This window comes from Loxodonta africana, chromosome 16 (assembly GCF_030014295.1).
Source record: "Loxodonta africana isolate mLoxAfr1 chromosome 16, mLoxAfr1.hap2, whole genome shotgun sequence".
Classification (NCBI taxonomy): Eukaryota; Metazoa; Chordata; class Mammalia; order Proboscidea; family Elephantidae; genus Loxodonta; species Loxodonta africana.
The window spans coordinates 15,584,590-15,605,515 of NC_087357.1; the positions used below are offsets into that span (position 1 = coordinate 15,584,590).

General features: G+C 37.8%; 1 protein-coding gene across 7 annotated transcripts; it reads left to right on the plus strand.

Moving 5' to 3' along the window:
* The first annotated feature begins 451 nt into the window (after positions 1-451).
* TIAL1 (TIA1 cytotoxic granule associated RNA binding protein like 1) lies at positions 452-20,685 on the plus strand. 7 transcript variants are annotated; one of them, XM_064269247.1, is made up of 13 exons: positions 961-985; positions 3,644-3,705; positions 7,949-8,045; positions 13,639-13,788; positions 14,029-14,083; positions 14,239-14,326; positions 16,227-16,302; positions 17,724-17,832; positions 18,392-18,487; positions 18,594-18,678; positions 18,916-19,039; positions 19,391-19,530; positions 20,296-20,685. In XM_064269247.1, the coding sequence occupies exons 3-13, from the start codon at positions 8,034-8,036 to the stop codon at positions 20,420-20,422; spliced, it is 1,062 nt and encodes a 353-aa protein (XP_064125317.1). In that variant the 5' UTR covers positions 961-985; positions 3,644-3,705; positions 7,949-8,033; the 3' UTR covers positions 20,423-20,685. The 7 variants fall into 7 exon arrangements, with proteins under 7 accessions (XP_064125315.1, XP_064125316.1, XP_064125317.1 ...); XM_064269245.1 differs by lacking the exon at positions 3,644-3,705 and having other exon boundaries at positions 452-985; XM_064269246.1 differs by lacking the exon at positions 3,644-3,705 and having other exon boundaries at positions 453-985; positions 13,690-13,788.
* The last annotated feature ends 241 nt before the right edge of the window (positions 20,686-20,926 follow it).

The following is a 20,926-nucleotide window of genomic DNA, read 5'->3' on the forward strand; positions in this document are numbered from 1 at the left end:
TTTGTCTCTCCGGCCCATTGCGCGAGGCGGCCGTTGACAACCGCGGGCCGGCAGTTCTAATTAAGAGAAGAGGGCCGGGAAAGCCTGCCCAGCTCCGACACCACGCGGAGCAAGAGCGCTGCCTCAGCAGCAGTTGAACAAACCGCTTTCAGGCTTGATGGAGGCGGAGCAGAGGCTCAGTCTGAACCAACTGAAGAGCCTTAACATGCCTGGAGCGATGCTAGGACAGCCCCCAGCGCGAGGCAGTCTGGGACTTGTAGTCTACTTTCCGGACATCGCCTCTCGCACTTTTGTTTCGCCACCTTTATGCTGTCTCTCCTATGCCAGCACGCCGACTTCCGGATCGCCGCACGTCTCCACGTACGACTACACTACCCAGAAGGCTCTTCTTCGCGTCCCAGCTCAGCGCGGGCGCTGACCTGCTTCTTCGCACTACAGTTCCCAGAAGCCTTCTGGAGAAGTGCTTCCCTCTCTTATTTCCAGGACCACGATTCCCAGACACTTCAACTTGACGGAGTTTCTCTTTTTATCAGGTCTCTACTTGAGCTGGCTGGGCTTCGGCCGGCCAGCAGGCTCACGGCGAGGACGTGACCCGTCGTGAGTGGGCACAGGGTCTCCTCCACGGCTCCTTTTTCTCGCCCCTCAGTTATCCCTGTTGCAGGCCGTCGCCGCCGGCCTGAGCGGTGACCTGGCGGGCCGCGCCTGCGCTCTGCCCCGTTTCCTGCCTGGCTGGTGGCGGCGGCCATTTTGTCCATCCTCCTCCTCCTCCTGCTCCTCCTGGTAGGAGCGCAGTGTCCGGAGCGGGCTGGGGGAAGAGAACCCGAGAGCAGGATTCGGTGCCTTTTCCTCTGTCCCCAGCCGGCGTCCGGAGCCCCCCTCCCCTTCCTCCCCGCCCCCTCCCCTCCCCAGCCCTGCCCTCCCCCTTGTCCCGGGATCGCTCCGTCGCACCCACCATGATGGAAGACGACGGGCAGCCCCGGACTCTGTGAGTACCCGAGACCGGGGGTGCCAGGCGCCGAGAGGCCCGGGCACTGCGGGACGCTGAGGGAGGGAGCAGAAGAGCGGGGACCGAAGCCGGGACGCGCGGCGGCTTCCCCGCCCAGGTGGCACGGAGAAAGTGCTTTCCTCGTTCTGTCCCCTTTTCCTTGGGAAGGAAACCCTCCCTTCCCCCAAACACAGCCAATTCCTGGGGTCTGGGGCTGGTCTCGACCTTTTTCTCTTGCATTCTTCTTCGCACACTTCCTAGGCCCGGTTTCTGCACGGCGGAGGCTGTCAGGCCCGTGAAAGCGCCTGCTTCCCCTCTGCTTTGGGGGCCCGGAGCTGGCCGGGAGCTACTGGTCCCCACAGGGGCTGGGTCTGGTGGGGGTGGGACTGGGGGTGGGACCGCAGCTGCATCCCCTGCAGGCCGGGAGGAATTAGCACTCACGCTCTCCAAGTCCCCAGACCCGCTAGAGTCATCCCCGGCTCTTCTCCTAAGCTCAGCTCTCCGAGGAAGCGGGACACTCTTCCGCCACTCAAGCCCCTTCTCCCTTTCTGTCCCACGTGCCCCCGCCCACGCTGTCAGAAACGCCCGCCAAGCGCCCGCTACTTTTGAAGTGCAGAAAGGACGTCTCTTGTGGCCCGAGCATCTTCCTTACTTGGATAACGAAGTTTACTTTGAGCGCTGCCTACGCTAAAGTGACAACCAGTTTTTAAACTCCCCTTGCTCTTTTTGATGTTGCCTGTTCCTAATCTGTGCGTCGAGACCTTCAGAGTTGGATAAAATGATGTCCTTATCCGCTATTCGATGTGTATTTTGGGGGCGCTTTTCCTCTGTCTTGCTGTTACTTTTTACCTGTAAGGCCAGTCTAATGAATGAATATCATCTTCCAACCTCTTAGTTCGAGTTTTCTTCGTTTCCTAATGAAGATGATGACTCAGCGTTTGTATTCCTATCTTGACAGTGTGCCACTCCTTTCTCTCCCGCATCCTTTTTATTTAAGTCTGTATAATTTCTGATTAAATGTTTAAATTGGGCACCTTCGGTTTTCCTAGGCTTTGGAGGCTCAGCATTCCCACCTTGATTAGAAGTTAGATCGGTGCTTTGTTTCTCTCGCCTCTGCCTGCTGTTGATATGATCATAGTTCACTTGGCTCTGCTGTCTGGTGGGGAAATTACTTTCTGGGGAATAGATGAAGATGGATACTCAGGAAGTTTGATTAGCTTCTCATTTCTTCACCGAAGAAAGCTAGCTCAGTGAAGAAGATAAGTCTATGTTGAATATTGATACTGGGTTTTTTTTTCTTGCAGCCATGTACTCATTTTTTCATTTCTGTTTTTCTACTGTGTCACTAAAGTATTTGTCATTCTGTTTTGAGAATTTGAGGCCAACTTAAGCACATCCAGTGCTTGAATTAAAAGCCTGTTGAGTAGAACTTCTATATTTATGTTCTACGTTATTACCTGCTCTTCCCAAAAAGGAGAGAATTGGGACAAACTTGAAATTTGTCTCTTAACATCTATCTGTCGAAGCCAAGTCTTGGTATTTAGTTAGCCATGTGCACTTTGATAGAAACATCTGGGAAAACAATTCAGAGCCTAGCTGGCTTGTATTTAACAGATGAAAGTTACATTGTATCCAAAAAAGCAGAAAAGTCTTTACATCATAATGGTTACTGAATAATTGGTAAATTCTCATGGTATTTTTCTCATTAGCCTTAAGTATGTATCTTTTACTTAGAAAGACGAACTCTTGGTGTTGTTGTGCAAAACAATATGCTGTTTTAAGACCTTTTATTGATGTAACTATCTTTGCATCTATCTCCCTTGTCCTTATCTCCTTCAGATCTTCTCCAGTAAGCTACTAAGCTAACTTTGTCACTTATTTCCTACCTGTAGCTTCTCTATACTCTCTTGTCCTTTCTGAAACACATTAAAATTGTCTCTGTTTACAGTTATCTAAAATGTGACATGTATACATATGAGTAAATAAACATCTTCAGTTTTGTTGTACCTGTATGTCAGTACATGTTCAATCTTCTGTCTTCCTTTTTCCTTCTCCCACCCTTCTCCATGGTAAGCATTCTTAGACAAGGACTGCCACATCCTCCTAGGTCTTAACCTGCTGCACTTAGTTCCCTGCCTGGAACATAAAAGAGGTACTCAATAAATCTTTTACAATGATTGTACTTCTTTCATTAAATTAGTATTAAGTCCCCCCCTTTTTTTTAAGTCCTGATTGATTTAAAATTATAGGCAGACATTGCTATCATACGTGGTGCAGTCTGTTGATTTTTACTTTTAAATCCTCAAATGTAAAATTTTGAGATACAAACAAACGTTTCACAATTGTGGATTTTTGTCAGAGATTAATGAAATTAATGCACAGTGGATATTTTAAGTGTATGTTTTACATATTTCTCCACAAAGAAGTCTTTCAGATACAACTAATATGAAAAATTCAAGTGTGATTTTAGAGGTTGATGTCTAGTAGGGTTTTGTTTTGTTCGTTTATGGAGATCCTTCTTGTATTTTTCATTTCAAACCTATAGATTAGGTTTTCAAGTGGCTGATATGTTTTTAAAAAATGTACTCTTAACAACGCTTATCTTAAATTGTTTCCTTAAAATGCCCGTGTGTTACTAGTGAGGTTTTTTTCCTGCAGACACACACAAGCTAAGACATATGGTTCTATCTTCAGAAAACAATATGGTGTTTATAGCCTAGGTAGGTCTTTAAATATTCATTACCTACAGTATTACTAATTTATTTGATGGTATTTAAGTGGTATAGAATTGCTTTGATGTTGAATCTAAAGCTCTGTTTTCAGATATTCTTCATTCTTATTTGAAATTTATTTTGGGGTGATATGTATTGGGTAACTTGAAAAAACAAACAAAAGGGATCATGCTGTGTAATACTGATGTTGGAACTGGATTGCCTGACACCTGCCTCCAGGACACATGTTTCAGGTTTTCACTGTGTGTAGCTTTGTAGTGCAGTGATTTAATCCATGGTATATCTGAACCCATAATAAAACACTGAACTCTAATAGTGTTTTGTTGTATTTGAGTTTGTTTTCATCTATGCAGTGCACCAAAATCGGTAGGAATTGTGGAACTGGGCTAATACCACATTACCAGTGCTATTATTTAAGGCTGTTCTTTTTCATGATAAAGCCTCAATCAAAAGGAGGAAATATCTAACCAATGATTTAGAGCACAGTCTGAGCATCAAGGGGCAAAAGCGAAGAAAATAGTGTAAAATTCCATTATAAAATTGACTAGCTGTACCATGGATTGGAAACCCTGGTGGCATAGTGGTTAAGTGCTATGGCTGCTAACCAAGAGGTTGGCAGTTCAGATCTGCCAGGCGTTCCTTGGAAACTCTATGGGGCAGTTCTACTCTGTTCTGTAGGGTCACTGTGAGTCAGAGTCTACTCGACGGCATTGTGTTCAGTTCATTCCATGGATTTAAGGAGCCCTGGTGATGCAGTGGTTTAGTGTATGTCTGCCCACCAAAAAGTTGATGGTTCAAACCCACCAGCCACTCCGTGGGAGAAAGATGTGGCAGTCTGCTTCCATAAAGATTACAGGCTTGGAAACCCTATGGAGTGGTTCTACTCTGTCCTGTAGGGTCGCTATGAGTCAGAATCAACTCGATGGCGATGGGTTTGTATTTTGGTATACCATGGATTTGGCAATACCATGACTATAATTAGGCCCTTTGTCAACTTAATTATGTTCTGTTTCTTTAAAATGTATGTGTGTCATTCTCTCTTACTTATTTGGTCAATTCAGTTGTACCTTCTGCATCTGTCCTCCACTCTGCCTCCTCCCTAAAATGAAACATTGACAAATTGAACAATTTAATAGTGGTCTCTTGAAGGATGTTGTAAAATCTCTTGTTGTACAGGAATTTATCAAGAATAAAAGCAAAATTTTTATTTAAATTTAGCCATAGTATTTTGTGTAAAAATGTTGGTAATTTCAGCCTTGGTAGGGCTACTCTTTTCAGATGCCAAGCACAGTCAGTGTTGAAAGACTGTGATTAGTCTTCAGAAAGGCATGATATTTTTAACTTAAAATTCTGCCCAGTTGGACATAGGAAGTAGTTTGGCAATGTGAACTTTTGCCTACTGTGAAACTGCCAAGTTTCTGGTCTCCAATTGGATTTTAACCCTAATGTTAGGGATAAAGGCATCCTTTTCAGTTTTGAGGGCTTTAGTTCCTGCAGCTCCTGTTCTTAGAAGACAGTAGACTTCTGAAGTATGCCTTTTTTTTTTTTCCTTGTTAAAAATCATTTGAAATTTCCTGTGTGTTTGCTCTTTGAATTGATCTCTCACTACAAGAGTTCAAGCTGTTTGTCTTTTCCTGTTATTTATATTATTATTCAGGTGGAAATGATATATTTAAAAACTTAGACTATATTAGCTTTATATAACCAGAATAGAAAGAAAATGAAGTGTAGAAACAATAATTTGGAAAGAAAAAAAGATGTTATTTCCGTAGACTGCCAACAAATGAGGTTCTTACTAGGTTAAGTAGTGGATATTTGTCTTAAATATTTTGTTAGTATTTATTTTGGAACAGATTAGTACAGTATTTTTAAAGTCACAAAACGTATCTCTATTAAATATTACGATGCTTGAATTACAGAACTCTGAGTAAAGGAGAAGGCAGTCTGAAATTTGGGTGAAGTAAAATAGTTCATTACGTCCATTTGATCCTGGCGAATTAGGATGTTCTACATGTATGACCTGGTGACGATCTGCTCCCGTAAAGATTACAGCCTTGGAAACCCTATGGGGCAGTTCTGCTCTGTCACACAGGGTCGCCATGAGTCGGAAACTACTCGACTACACAAAACAACAACATGTTGCATGGAAGGCCTTTTATGTTAATTTTTAGAATGAAGCTTGCTTCTTTACCACTTAACTTTTACTGGAGAAATTTGAAACATAGGAAACCTTAAAGCCAGATTTCTGTTAAGTTTCACAGCATTCTAAACTTAAATATTAATGTTTTGCTCTTGGGCATCAGTGCCAGAAATGTAAATTAATAATAATATACCTAAATATGCTGCTAGATATTCTTCAGAATCTATCACTGATTGGAAATAGGTTGTCATGAAGTAAAAATTCTATTAAGCAGTAAGAGCTTATATTGTGATAAGGATGGAAGTTTTTCCTGAACAAATCTGTATGTAAATAGTAATATAAATTTTAAACTACTTACCTTTAAATTTTGTTATATTAAGTTAGTAATTCTACTTTAATTTTGCTACTTTGATATGTGAAAAGTTAATTTTATTCATTTCTATTTTCTTAGAAATGCATTAACTAGCTCTTTAGGTTAGATGAGCTTAATGCCTGGGAGATCAACATCATTTGTTAATATTTCTTATAGATTGGTTTATTTTGTACAAAAAGAGATTCTTTGATGAATACAGGCTGACAAACCTTATGGGTTAAAGTGGGACATGCAGTTGTATGTATGGCCAGCCCATAACCCCATAGCCTTTCACTGCTGCTGGACAAAGTCTGTCATTGCATAACCCACCCATGATCGGCTGTACCTAAATCATAAGGAAAAGATGGCATGGTGGCCCTAAACCAGTTTATCCCTGCTTTAGTCTTCTATTTAAGTATCATGGGTTTGTGTTTCAATTTTAGGGCATGTAAACTAATGTTACTGGTTTCCATTGCAATGAAATTCTTAACTGGAAAATTGCTACTCATACTTAATTGAATCATTTTTTTCCTTAACTTTAACTTTCTTGGTCTGTTATTTTCCTCTTTCACAGTGTTCCAGCTTAAAGCGGTTATGTATTTAATATGGCATTCAATGAATTCAAGGCTTATTTTGGTCTAAATGCTTGGTTTCCAGATGTTATATATTAGAAAAATAAAGTTTAGGTCCTTTTACTTTCCAGAGGAAACTGTGTTAAATCTTACAAATATTGTTTGGTTTATGAGATTGTTCATAACAGATCTAAGTTTGAGGATTTAAAAAGGCTCCCACCTTTATACGCTGGGTGTCAGAAAGACTTAAAAGTTTGGCAATTTATTAAGGTAAATCCATGGAACAAGATATATACTAAGGTGGTCATGTCTGGATGGTGAAGTTCTAAGTACTTTTTCTTTTTAAACTTACCTGTATTTCAGCATTTTTATACTAAATATGTATATGTTCAATTTGTAATTAGAAAAAAACCCAAATCTTTATGTATAAATGCCCATAGTTGAAAATATACTTGGATTTTCTTAGCTTTCCTCTGAATTTCTAAAGAAAATTTTATATTTGTTTTGCTTGTCTATATAAAGATGTATTTTGTTGACTCCGATGCTAAAATGACTAGAGAATTTTATTATTGTATTCTGCTCTCTTAAAACAAAACAATGACGATATATCATTGATAACAGTCTTAGTCAAAAAAAAAAAAAGGCCTCCTGTCGCTGTGTGTTTTACTATAACTTTAATTCTCTTTGTTCATGTTACTGCTTTGGTTGTGGTCTAAGATAAATTCACCTTATGTCTAAAATCTTTTATAGTCAGGTGTTTTAATGAATCAGTATTTGTTGTTATGTGGTGTGTTTGTGTTATAAATTATTTCAAATTATGTCTCAAATCCATATCCTGTAGTTCAATATTGAGAGTGGTTTACATCTTTAACGATTGGAATTAAGATGAGAAAATTATGTATAGGGTACAGAATAATGTCTCTTAGTCTTACGCAAGGTCACTCTGATTTGTTTTTTGTAATGTGTTTTAAAGTGGTACTTTCATGGGCTAAAAACAATTGCCTTCCTGAATAAGGGTTAATCTTAACTTTCATAGGATCAAGTTTAATTGGGAAAAAATTTATTAGAGACAAGAGGAAGTTAAAATAAAAGGTGATGTATTAAATAACAATTTAGAGTGTCAGAACTGAAGGAAAATTTCTGATTTTTTTCCCCCTTCTTGTACAGATACGTAGGTAACCTCTCCAGAGATGTCACAGAAGTCCTTATACTTCAGTTGTTTAGTCAGATTGGACCCTGTAAAAGCTGTAAAATGATAACAGAGGTAAGATCTTCCCAGTTACACGTGCTGTCAATTAGCGTGATGTTTAATATTTTGAGATACTCTTTGTAAGATCGTTTTAAGCCTAAAGTTATTCTAGTGGAGAAATGCATGTTTGCTGCACCGACTTAATACTCTGGTTTGGTTGATCAACTATGTTTAGAATGGTGTTTTATTCAAGAGGGTGAAGTTGCTGTGTTGTTAGTCTCAAATGGCCATTCTTCACGATACAGTTATCTTTAAATGATTCTTCTTATAAAAGTTGTTAGAGCTTATCTCAGAGTGGTGAAAAACTAGATGGTATTTCTTAGAGGTCCAATAAGAATGTTACTGATTCAGATACGACACAGTTAACGTTTAGGAATTGTATATCAAAGAACAGGTTAGTGTGTTCATCCTGCAGCACCATGCATCTTTTCCATTTTAGGTAAATACTAATGACTGAGCAGCCTTATCCAGATGTTGTTGTAGGCATTTAAATTTTTAGGTTAATAATTTTGTTCTCCTTTTTTCAAAGAAAACTTAATTTTTATACTTTTCTGGTTTAGACACTGCAGCAGTGCCCAACACATCGTGTTTTCAGTTGTTTTCTTCCTTGTGTTTTCATTTCCTCATCAACAGTTTTAATTTTAGTATTTGCTGTGTACCAGGCACTAGTCAAGTATGAGGGTATAAGAGTGAATAAGACAGTTCCTAGCCCCACAGAATTTCAGAGCGTAGCCAAAGAGTCAGAGGAGTTAACAGACACTGATGATATAGGTTAATAAACACTATGGAAGGAGACAGCTCAAAGCACAGTGGGAGCACATAGGGAGGGTATTTGGTACAATTTTAGGAGGTTGAGGGAGGTTCTTGTAGGAATCAGCATCTAGGCTGAAACCTGAAAGGGTAATAGTATAAATAGTCTAGAAAGGAGTTTGGGGAAGAAGGGATTCCAGGTAGAAGAGCATGATCCAGGGTAGTAGTCAGGTAACACAAGTGCTTGTGAGAGAAAGAGGGGGAAAAATAGAAAATATGGCCATGGTTAGAGTTTAGAAGGGGATCAGTCATCAGATGTGGCAGAGACGAGGCAGGAGTGTTTGGCAGGGGCCAGAAGCTGTGCTAAGTTTGTGTTTTATCCTGAGATGGGGGAGCTGTTAAAACTCATAAAGCAGATTGGACTTTTGATCATCTTTCCTAACTAATGACTGTCATCATTCTGTTCTGCTGTATGTTTTTCCTTCTTTCCTTCCTGTATTTGATTGTTTATTCATTCATTAATCAAAATTTTACTTTGTGCTAGGCACTATTCAAGGCACTGGGGAAATAGTGGAGAGCCAGACAAATGAGGTCACCGTGAGATCTCATCTTAGGGTATTGTTGATAAACAGGTACACAAGATAATTTCAGATAGTGGTGAGAACTATGAAGAAAATAAAACAGAATGCTGTGATGGTGATTGGAGGGATGGTACTAATATAGGGTAGATGGTAAAGGAAGATGTCACCTCTGAGCTGAGATGTGAATAACAAGATGGAACCACCTATGCTAAGAGCTGGAGGCAGAAAGAACAGCAAATACAAAGGCCTCAAGTTGGAAATGAGCTTGGCATGTTCCTGGAACCAAAGACCAGGATGGCTGGAAGCTGGTGAGTGATGGAGGGGAGTGGTGGGAAGTGAGTCCATGGAGGCAGGCAGGGTACAGACTCACATAGGGCAGGCACTGTGGGCCATGGCAGAGGTTTGGGTTTTCTTCTGGCCGCAACAGCAGGCCACCGTAGGGTTTTAAGCAGGAGAAAAGATTGGCATTTTTAAGATTACTGGCGCTCCTTGGAAGCTCTATGGGGCAGTTCTACTGAGTCCTATAGGGTCGCTATGAGTCGGAATCGACTCGACAGCGCTGGGTTTGGGTGTGGAGAATGGATTGTAGAGGGCAAGGATGAAAGGAGAGGAGTCAGTTGGGTTTATTTCACTGTCCAGGTAAGAAATGATGAGGGCTTATTCTCTGGAGTGGTAGCTGTAGAAACAGAGATAGATAAATTTGGGATATATTTTGGGGTAAACTTTAGGAATGGATTAGCTGAGGGGAAGTAAGGCAAAGAAAAGCAAGTAAGAAAGCCCTAAGATTTTTGTTTGTGGATGGTAATGCTATTTACTAAAATAGGGGTGACTAAGGGAGGCACAGGATGGGTGGGGGGAGTGGTCAGAATCAGGCCCTGTGCAGTTTAAGACCTGTGTTAGTTATCTAAGTGGACACTGATTTAGGCAGTTGGATAAGCTAGTTTGGAGCTACGGAGATACCACTGCTCCAGATGTGTGGCAGCTTGTAATGACATCTGAAGCCATGCAGTAGACAAGATCACCTTCAGAGAGTGTTGCTAGCGAGGAATAGAGGGGCATAGGCCTGAGCCCTGGAGCGTCCTCAACATTAGGAGGCTGAGGGAAGGAGAGAGAACCACCTTCTGAAGGATCCTCCAGTAAGGTAACAGGAAGACAGAGAAGAATGGGGGAGCCAAGTGAAGAGAATGTTTATAAAGGCAGAGGAAAGCTGTCACGTGGTTTGAATGCTGCTTGGAAGTCAGGATGAGGACAGAAGGGATCCAGGAGGTGGCAGAGTGGTCCTGGTGAATTCGATAGGCAGGTTCAGTGGCGTGATCAGGTTGGAAGCTGACTGGAGTAGTTTTAGTGGAAAGAGTCATTCAAAAATTGTTGAGAAACACTTGATAAAGATTTGTTTTAACTTTTTTTTTCAACCTGTGGATTTATTCCACCATTGGGGGATGGAGGGACTTGAAATAAGTTTTCATATTGTGTCCATATTCTAGAACTATTTAGATATGGACTTTTTGAATAGTTGCATACTCTCATATTTCTCTGTCTTGACGTTTATGTCATTCAACAAAAATTGGTGACAGCACTAATTAAGGTAAGCACCCTTGGTGATGGTATAAAATGGAAAGCTTCCAAAGGTCGTGAGCTCTAGTATAGAATATCTGGGCATATATTTTCCTCTTATAAATTTTATTTCAGTGTATGAAAAGTCCCTTTTCCCCCTAGTTTTGTGGTTTTTACTTGAGATATTCTTTATCTTAGATATACGTTTTCCCCATCTACTATAATAAACGCATATTATTGATTCTAAAGTAAATGTTGAAAAAAATTTTAACATCTTTGACAGTTGGGATGTGACTTAAAAATCAATGATGTCTTAAATTCAGTGAAATACAATGTGCATGAATATATATTGTTTTAAAGTCACTTTTTAGAAGGGTACATCGAATGGGATCTCGCCTACTACTGGTTAGATAAATTTGAAGTTAGCCAGTGTGTACGAGTAGGCTTGTATTCTAGAACCTATGTTACCATGGAGTCCCTAGGGTGGTGCACGCGGTTAATGGACTTGGCTGCTAACAGAAAGACCTTGGAAGAAAGGCCTGGTGATCTACTTCTAAAAAATCAGCCATTGAAAACCCTGTGGAGCACAGCACAGTTCTACTCTGATACACGTGGGGTCACAATGAGTCGGAGTCGACTCATCAGCAGCTGTTGGTACATTACTGTAGATCAGCCATTGGACCCCTGTATGTTTCCCTACAATTATTAGTGTCTCTGTTGGAGACTATCAGGGTGTAAGAGGTGGGAGCAAAAGGGAAAATCAATTAGCACAGTTTTAGCTGCTTTCTTGGTTTTAAATCTCTTCTTCAGTGAATGTTACTTGTAAATATTAACTCTTTCACAAGAGAAATTTAAGTGCATATTTTTACTTGGAGACTTTCCCCGATTTTCTTTCTCTGCCTTTAAGACTCCATTCACGTGGCTGCAACACTAGAGGTTTTTTTTTTTTTTTTTTTAATTTTTGTGCTTTAAGTGAAAGGTTACAAATCAAGTCAGTCTCTCATACAAAAATTTATATACACCTTGCTATATACTCCTAATTGCTCTCCCGGTAATGAGACAGCACGCTCCTTCCCTCCACTCTCTCTTTTCGTGTCCACTCGGCCAGCTTCTGACCTCCTCTGCCCACTCATCTCCGCTCCAGACAGGAGATGACAACATAGCCTCATGTGTTGCCTTGATCCAAGAAGCTCAGTCTTCACCAACAACACTAGGATTTTGTATGAGAGCGCATAGTTTTGTTGTCAGTATTAACGATCACAGTTTTTTCCCTCAAGGAAATGCTATTGTTTTAGGCACCCTATTTTGGATTTTTCTTCTAAAACTTTCCTTGAAAGAAAAACAGTGATTATTGAAAAGATCCTTATTTTATCTGATATTTTTATCCCTTGTAAGTCTAACTAGAATTCCACATTTTAAATATTACTTTTGTAGGGCATTTCACTTTGAACGGTGAAGAACGTTTTTAACCTTACCTAAAAAATACATTTGTACAGTTGTACAGCTCTTCAGGATGGGTTGTAATTATATAATAATTGATCCATTTTAAGTGATAACATTGCTATTACCTAGTAACGCTAGCTACTTTTCGTAGTCTTTATAAATACTTATTTGCCAACTACTGGCAAGTAGAGTGTTGTTGTAGAATGTAAAAATAAAAATTTCATACATTGGTGTTTTTGTGATACAGAAATGTAGCTAAGTCTTGAAATATTTTATTCAGACACACTTTCAGAAATTCTTGATCACTAGCCTATTTCCATGTTCTTTGGAAGATCAGATTCAAAGTGTATAGACTCTCCAGTATTTTTGAATATTTTGGGAGATCAGGAAGTTGATTTCAGTAGCTGGTTATAAATCTGGAAACCCTGGTGGCGTAGTGGCTAAGTGCTACGGCTGCTAACCAAAGGGTTGGCAGTTCAAATCCGCCAGGTGCTCCTTGGAAACTCTATGGGGCAGTTCTACTCTGTCCTACAGGGTCGCTGTGAGTCGGAATCAACTCGCAGCACTGGGTTTGGTTTGGTTTGGTTATAAATCTTAACTTTTCTGTTTCTATTCTATCCTTTCCTTATCCAGAAAAGAAAATATGCATAATCCATCCAGCCTTTGTAGCAGTGTCTTCATTTGTGGTATTAATCCTAGCCTCAGTCAGGAATAAAGTTGGTTCATTTTTGCACTTTATTTAATAGTCATGGGATACAGTTTATGAAAGATTATGATAGGTAGAATTCATCCTTTTTTAAAATAATCTTTGGAGAAAAGAAACAGTGATAAGGAGCAGTCCTCTCAAAAATCTGAGCTTGAGGTTTTCTTTGGCAGAATATAAACTTCTATTTTGTGTTTAGCATGCTTCTCCGGAATTCTGTATTTTGATCTTAATCAGTAAGCTCCTGAGGTACCTACATAAGTAGCTATGAAGTTACCCTAAGGCATTATAGAATAGCAGGTAATTTTTTTCATCGCTTAGTCTTTATTCCTTGGTGATCTGGTCTGTTTTTATCTGTCTGAAGTGTCATAACAGTAAGATTTTTTATTTAATACCGATAGTCATGATTCTATACTGCTTTTGTGATTCTGGTGAGTACAACAGTAATCTGAGGTTTAAACAGTCTGGTTTAGTTGTAAATCTTATTTTTAGAGTGTTAGGCTTTCATAAGCTTATGCAATCTCACTGTGTACATTCCTAGCTATCAGTAATGTTTTTTCCTGGATTTTCTTCTCAGCAACCCGATAGCAGAAGGGTCAACTCTTCTGTTGGATTTTCTGTTTTGCAGCATACAAGCAATGACCCATATTGCTTTGTGGAATTTTATGAACACAGGGATGCAGCTGCTGCATTAGCTGCTATGAATGGGAGAAAAATTTTGGGAAAGGTAAGATAATAGAATGATGGCACCTATAAAAACAAGTATACATATTTGCATGTCAAATTAGTTTTAATTCTTCCTTAGTAAGTCTTTTAACAAATAGTTGGCTGCTAAGTGACAGTTTTGCTTTATTCAGTCTAGTGCTTTTACAGAAATAAATCCTGCTTGGTAAATGATTTAATAAGTGGTGTTATGATTCATAATGACATGCCTAATGATTGTATTAAATATAATCTTTATTTTTAGGAGGTCAAAGTAAACTGGGCAACAACACCAAGTAGCCAGAAAAAAGATACTTCCAGTAAGTACTCCTACTGCCTTTTCCTGTGGAAGAGTTCTGAAATTATCCTGGCAGCATTACCAGCCCAAACAGGGTTTCCCCTCCTTTAGTGTTGCCTAAAAAAGGTTTAGTAGCTGCCTTCTTAAGTATTTGATTACCACATGCTTTGATTTCAGATCACTTCCATGTATTTGTTGGAGATTTGAGTCCAGAAATTACAACAGAAGATATCAAATCAGCATTTGCCCCCTTTGGTAAAATATCGTAAGTATCATAATCAATGCTATACTCAAATAGTGATAGGCAAAATTGTATATGATTAACTTGTATTGGAATCCAGAGTTTTCTTTCCTTAGTTAGTGTGGGGTTTGTTTGTTTGTTTGTTTGGTTTTTTTGAGTAATAGATGTTGTTGAAAATGTTAATGTCATTTCAATGTTTTGGGGTCTTGTTTTCATCTAATTCTGTATATAACGTGTTTAAAAATTTTAAGTGATTATGTTTGTTATCTTTGAAGCAAATGTTTGGGTAGTAAAACCTATCAAAGTCCAACTTTTTGTCAATATTTTGTAATTTTGGTGGTTAAGGATAATGAAGTAATAAAAAATAATGTGATTTATACTGTATATTAAGCTTTTTTAAGAGGGGTTCATTAATGGGGAAAAGTAGGTAAATCCTTGGGTATATTGTGAATAAATTAGAAATGTTGATGTTTAGTTATAATGATAATTGTGTTTTGATATTTTAGCTGTAAGTGAAAAGTAGTACCCTTACGGTATTAAAATGTTTCAGTGTCTGAGTCATAAGTGTGGGATTAATTAGTAGATATATTTGTTAGTGGTTTTTGATTTTGCTAGTTAGGTGGCAAATGTGGTTTGGTTTTTAACAAGTTTTATGCTTAAATTTCACTGTGTGTTACTTGATCAAATGTATTAGAAAATTGAAAGTGGTTGAAAGTTGTATAATATGTTTATCACAGTTTATCTTTCTGAATAAAACCGGTTTATATGTTCACTTCCTATGAATCTGAATGAAATGTTTTAGTACTAATTTACAGGAATATGTTTCAACTAAGAACAACAATTGCTTTCTCTATCCAATTTGTTGTTCTATATATTTAATTCAAAGAAAGATTTAATTCTTAATTTTCTATTTTGATGTTTGCTTTGCTTTTTAATCTGTAAATGTGGTAAGTAGTACTGTTTTAAAAATCAATATAAAAAATAATACAGGTTGCTGTTTTTCAATCTTTATTTATACCTGAGACCTGCAGTTTTTTTTAAAGTCCAAGTCACAATTAAAAGTAATAGCATTCTGGTTATTTTGCAGAATTGCTCATAAGAATGGACAGGATCTTGAAGGCTAACTGCAAGGAACTGTGCACACTGGAACTCAGTTGTAGATTTTTTTCTCATTTCTATTTATTCTTATTATACATTATTTATATATACATATTTTAGTATTTACAATTTAACATTCTATATTCAGTGGAGTTCTATATTTCCAATCATTTTAACTTACTCACTAAAATTTCTGTGTAAATTTGTTGTTTTCGTACTGGTGTGCTTAGCATTGTTGTTAGTTTTTTATTCTCCTTTCTTAAATTTCTGAAAATGTCAATTTTTCAAAATTTACAGCTGCCCAAACTCCAAAATGATGGTAGAGAATTGACCAAGAAAAATAAAGAAATCTGTTAACAGGCCATGTATGCCTTTTTAATTCCTATTTTTTCCTCTTTTTCAATTTTTTAATATTTCATATATTTTGTATCACTAGGCAGAAGACATTTAACTATTTAGAGATTGCATGGTAAAGTAGTTAGCATTGTTACAGTAACTTATAGACGCAGTAAACCTTAGAGGACACTAGTCAATAGAGTATTAGAAAAGGAAGCTTGTTCCTCTTAATCGCCAGATTTGAGCAGTTAGTTTAGAAAGCACAGGCTATTTGATTAGGTTGCATGTTTATTACATGTTTTTGTCCTACTGCTTTTTTCTAACAGGTAAAGAAACATTAGGGAGAGTTCAGGAATGGCTGTAGTTAATTAGGGCTAACTGGAATTTTATTTAAAAAAAAATGCTCACAATACAGTGTGTGTGGTTCCTTTTAGTTTTTATTTTGAGGGTGACTCTTACTTCCCTCATTTAGCTGTGCTTCTTTTCACAGGGATGCCCGGGTAGTTAAAGACATGGCAACTGGAAAATCCAAAGGCTATGGTTTTGTATCTTTTTATAACAAACTGGTATGTTCTTTCAACTCAATTTTTATTATACTGTTAGTCTTTAGTATATCATATCTGAAACTTCAGTATTTAACATGGGATGTTAACTGCAAAACACAACTTACATGTAATTTTGTGCGTGTAAACGATAGCGCATGTTCTTTTTTCGTCAGCTTGGAAATAAACAGCTGGAAAAGGATAGGCTAATAACACTGTGAGGAAGATTATTAAAATTGCATTTGTGAGATGGGTTAGAAGTAAATCCCAAAACGGGGATAAGTGAGCTAATCTGAGAATCTGGAAGGAATGGTAAATTATATTCATTCTTAATCATGAAAATCTCAGTTTTAGCTCTTTTATTTATTGTCCATACTTTTATAACTGAGAGGTTAATGACCACAGCAAATTATGTAAATTAGAATTTAAACAGTTCATCTTGATTTTTGTGTGTATTCTTTAAGAAAGAGGCACCAAAATATCTAAGCATTTGCATTAACTATAACGTTAAATAATAAAGTGGGCTTTGATATTGGAATTTTAGAACAGTTTCAGCAATTTAAACTACATTTTATTGAGGCAATAAAATAAAGGCCAGGCATTGAATCCCATCTGTGCTTAGGTTCCTTGCAAATTCGCATTGATCCTGATACTCTGAACTCTATTTTATGCCATTGAACAGCTGGAGCCCTGGTGATGCAGTGGTTAAGCATTCGGCTGCTAACCAAAAGGTTGGTGGTTCAAACCCACCAGCTGCTCCACGGAGGAAAGATGTGGCAGTCTCCTTCTGTAAAGATTACAACCTACAAACCCTATGGGGCAGTTCTACCCTGTCATATAGGGTCGCTGTGAATCTGAATTGACTCGATAGCAGTGGGTTTGGTTTTGGTACAACAGCTGAAATGGTAGTGCAAAAAAGTCTCCTGCCTTTAAACGAGTTTTAAATTTTGCATCATGATCATAATTGGTTGCTATTAGAATGTAGATTTTTGGGAGGGGAGGTAATTTAAACTAGTTGTTTTTATATACCAAAAAAAGTTGCATTATAAATTGTAAAATTAAGATATTTAAAGACAACTTTGTCATGTGGGATTTCTGCTTTCCTTTTTATCCAAATGTGTGTATTTGAGAAACTAAAAAATTTTATGATAATCAGTGGGATTGCTATTTTTCCTTGCGTATATGAATTGTGATAAATTTCCCTTGATGCTTAAATGCTGCCTTAGTATTTTGAAACCTTTGAATAAAAATAGGTTTTATGAGTCACTCAAATTGAAATTCTTTTCTTACGGTGTTCAGTTTTGTTTGTTAAGGGTGCTCAGTGAATTTACTGATGAGATTTATAGAATCCAGCAACGCCAACATTTAATTTCGTCTTACTGGGACTTATATACCAGCATTTTCTTTGTGATTGCTTTTTCTCTCTTTCCCTTTTTTCTCTGTAGGATGCAGAAAACGCAATTGTGCATATGGGAGGCCAGTGGTTGGGTGGTCGTCAGATCAGAACCAATTGGGCTACACGTAAACCACCTGCACCAAAAAGTACACAAGAAAGTAAGATATGTCTGCTATGTCGGCATATACTGTAGAATTCATAGTAGTAAACCCTTCACAAAATCATGTATCATTATAGTCTTAATTTCTTAATATTTACATTTTATTAACATTGCAAGACTCGTTTCATCTGGAATTTGATTTAAAAAAAAAATGGGCTTTGGTATCAGCATTTTTGGGGTTGTGAACCACCTGATTTTGTAAATCATAGCTTCAAGAAAAAAAGTTATGAAACCAGTGTCACAAAACAATCTGCATGTAAATTTTTGAATGAGAAACTAATTTGTGCAAAAACTTTCACCTAAAGCACAATAACATAGAATAATCGGTGGAAAGGTAGAAAGAAAGAAAGTTATATTTTCTCTTCCCATGAGCTATTTATCCACATAGCTGTATACATAAAAGTATATGGTGCACGGGAACCTAACCTGCTGTGTAAGCTATCACCAAAAACACAGTAAAATGTTACGTATGTATGTAAAAGTACGTGGTGATTAACAGAAGATAGCTTTGCAATATCGTATAACAATTAGTTTTTCTTTTTTTTTTCTGCATACAGACAACACTAAACAGTTGAGATTTGAAGATGTAGTCAACCAGTCAAGTCCAAAGAATTGTACTGTCTACTGTGGAGGAATTGCTTCTGGGTTAACAGGTACAGGGTCTTGTCCTCTAATCGCCTGCTCCGTGGAGTGTCGTCACTATCAGTGCTATTTCAGGATATGCCTGAGCCTTAAATATTCTATGTTTTTGTTTTTCAGATCAGCTTATGCGACAGACATTCTCACCATTTGGACAAATTATGGAAATAAGAGTTTTCCCAGAGAAGGGCTATTCATTCGTCAGGTAAAATCCAACCTGTAGTATCATTATTACTTTTCTGTTTGACCCACTGTTTTTGATTATTTGGCCCCAAGGTTATCAGTTTGTTAATTTAGTGCTTCTTTGCAATGTAGAACTTTCAACTACTTGTATAATGTACTTGAGGAAAAATACCATGTTGACAAGTATAAACTAATGAATTTTTACATTATTAAGTAATTAAAAAATAAAAGGCAAAACCTTGTTTTCTTCCTCTCTCAGATTTTCAACCCACGAAAGTGCAGCCCATGCCATTGTCTCAGTGAATGGTACCACGATTGAAGGACATGTTGTTAAATGCTATTGGGGTAAAGAATCTCCTGATATGACTAAAAACTTCCAACAGGTAATTCGATCTTTCGTAGAACACTTTAAAGTTTCCATCTTACATATCTGCACAAAAGCTTTGCAAAGTGTAAAATAAACCAGCAAAAAAAAAAAAAAATACAGCACATAGCTGCTTTCAATTGATGTTATTAATGCTATTTCAAAAGTGATTGTCTTTGCGGTATTAACTGAATCTTAATACTTTCTTTTCACAGGTGTCACCACCCCAATAAACTTAGACAATGATAAATAACAGAGTCCTATTCACATAAGGGTGCTTACTTAGTTTTTCTCTTCCTTGTCTCCCACTCTTTCTTCAAATACGGTGTTTCTTACTTGTTCACTAAAACAGCCATTTGTTTTTTCCTAGGTTGACTATAGCCAGTGGGGCCAGTGGAGCCAAGTTTATGGAAACCCACAACAGTATGGACAGTATATGGCAAATGGGTGGCAAGTACCGCCTTATGGGGTATACGGACAACCATGGAATCAACAAGGATTCGGAGTAGAGTAAGTTGTGTTTTTCTAGAACAGAAACAAAATGGTTCTGACAAAAAACATAAAAAGTGAGTTTTCCTAAGGAGAATCTATTTAAATTAAGTACTTTGAACCAATTGGCATTATAAGCCATTATAAAAGAAAATCTTATGAAATGTGATTCGTGAAGCTGAAAAATGACTTTTTGTTACCTAGGTGAAAATGGAGGTTGAGGTAACATTTGGTGTGTTCTATCCCTGTAAGCAGTTGGTAGAATTTGGTTTACATTTCTAAAATATTAGGTTATTGTTTATTTTTGCATGTTAAAGGTATTTGTTTAGAAATTGATCTGATATAAAGTAGCTTTTTCCTCTCTCTTTGTTGATAGAGTGGGTTGCTCTCCTTTGTACTGTTTTTTTCTTCCAGGCCCTGACCTTTATTTTCACTGGTTCCTCCTTCTGAGACTCTTTTCAACATGAATTTGTGTTTTGGAATTTCTTATAAGTTGATACACCATGTATGCAGTATATTATGGGTGGATTATGTGTTGAATTACCTCTTTTAAAGTCACTTTTCAGAGAAGAGTTAAAATTAAAGTGATTATCTTAAAAATTTAAGACTAATAGTCATAGTTAGGGATTTGTATTCTACACATATATATTTTTTTTTTCTTTGCTCTATTTGATAGATTTGTTAATTCTATTTGTCTGTGATTAGGCTTGTCTAGATTTTGGTATAAATGTATAGGTGATTTTTTTTTTTGTTTGTTTGCTGAAGATTTTTTTTTTTCCTCCCAAGTCAATCACCTTCTGCTGCTTGGATGGGTGGATTTGGTGCTCAGCCTCCCCAAGGACAAGCTCCTCCCCCCGTAATACCTCCTCCTAACCAAGCTGGATATGGTATGGCAAGTTACCAAACGCAGTGAGCTGGGACTCTAAGCAAAATTTAATTCATGATAGGCTTCGGTTTCCTATGACACTCTGAAGACATGAAAGTAGACATCGGAAAATGAAAATATTTATTTTAAAATTGAAATGTTTGGAACCTTTAGCACAGCTTTGCTTTGGTGAAGGACACATGTCTTCTAGTTCTGCCTTTTTAAGTTTTTGTTCATGATGGATATGAACATGATTTTTCTTTGTGTACAAAAACTAAAATAAAGTCAATAAAGACAACCCTGACTGCAAATTTTGATATAATAGAAGTGGGTGATACATTTTGAATCCTAGACACGATTCCATTTTTATCTTGCTGTTCAGTATTTTAACTCACTGTGTTTTTAAAAGAGCAAAAAAAGGGAGGATTGTGAAAAACTGGGAGCCACATATAAGTTCATCCTGATACTCCCCGCCCCCGCCCCAAGGTGGACCACAGTGGAAGTCAGCAGGAAACTGCGTGACACTCAGCAGAAAGGCATGATTCGGAGTCA

What these genes read in the sequence shown, in the direction of transcription:
- TIAL1 (XM_064269245.1), top strand. Translation starts at nt 954, where the DNA reads ATGATGGAAGACGACGGGCAGCCCCGGACTCT. An exon ending in ACCAAAAAGTACACAAGAAA is followed by an intron (nt 17,833 to 18,391) that starts GTAAGATATGTC and finishes TTCTGCATACAG; the next exon opens with ACAACACTAAACAGTTGAGA. An exon ending in TGACTAAAAACTTCCAACAG is followed by an intron (nt 19,040 to 19,390) that starts GTAATTCGATCT and finishes GTTTTTTCCTAG; the next exon opens with GTTGACTATAGCCAGTGGGG.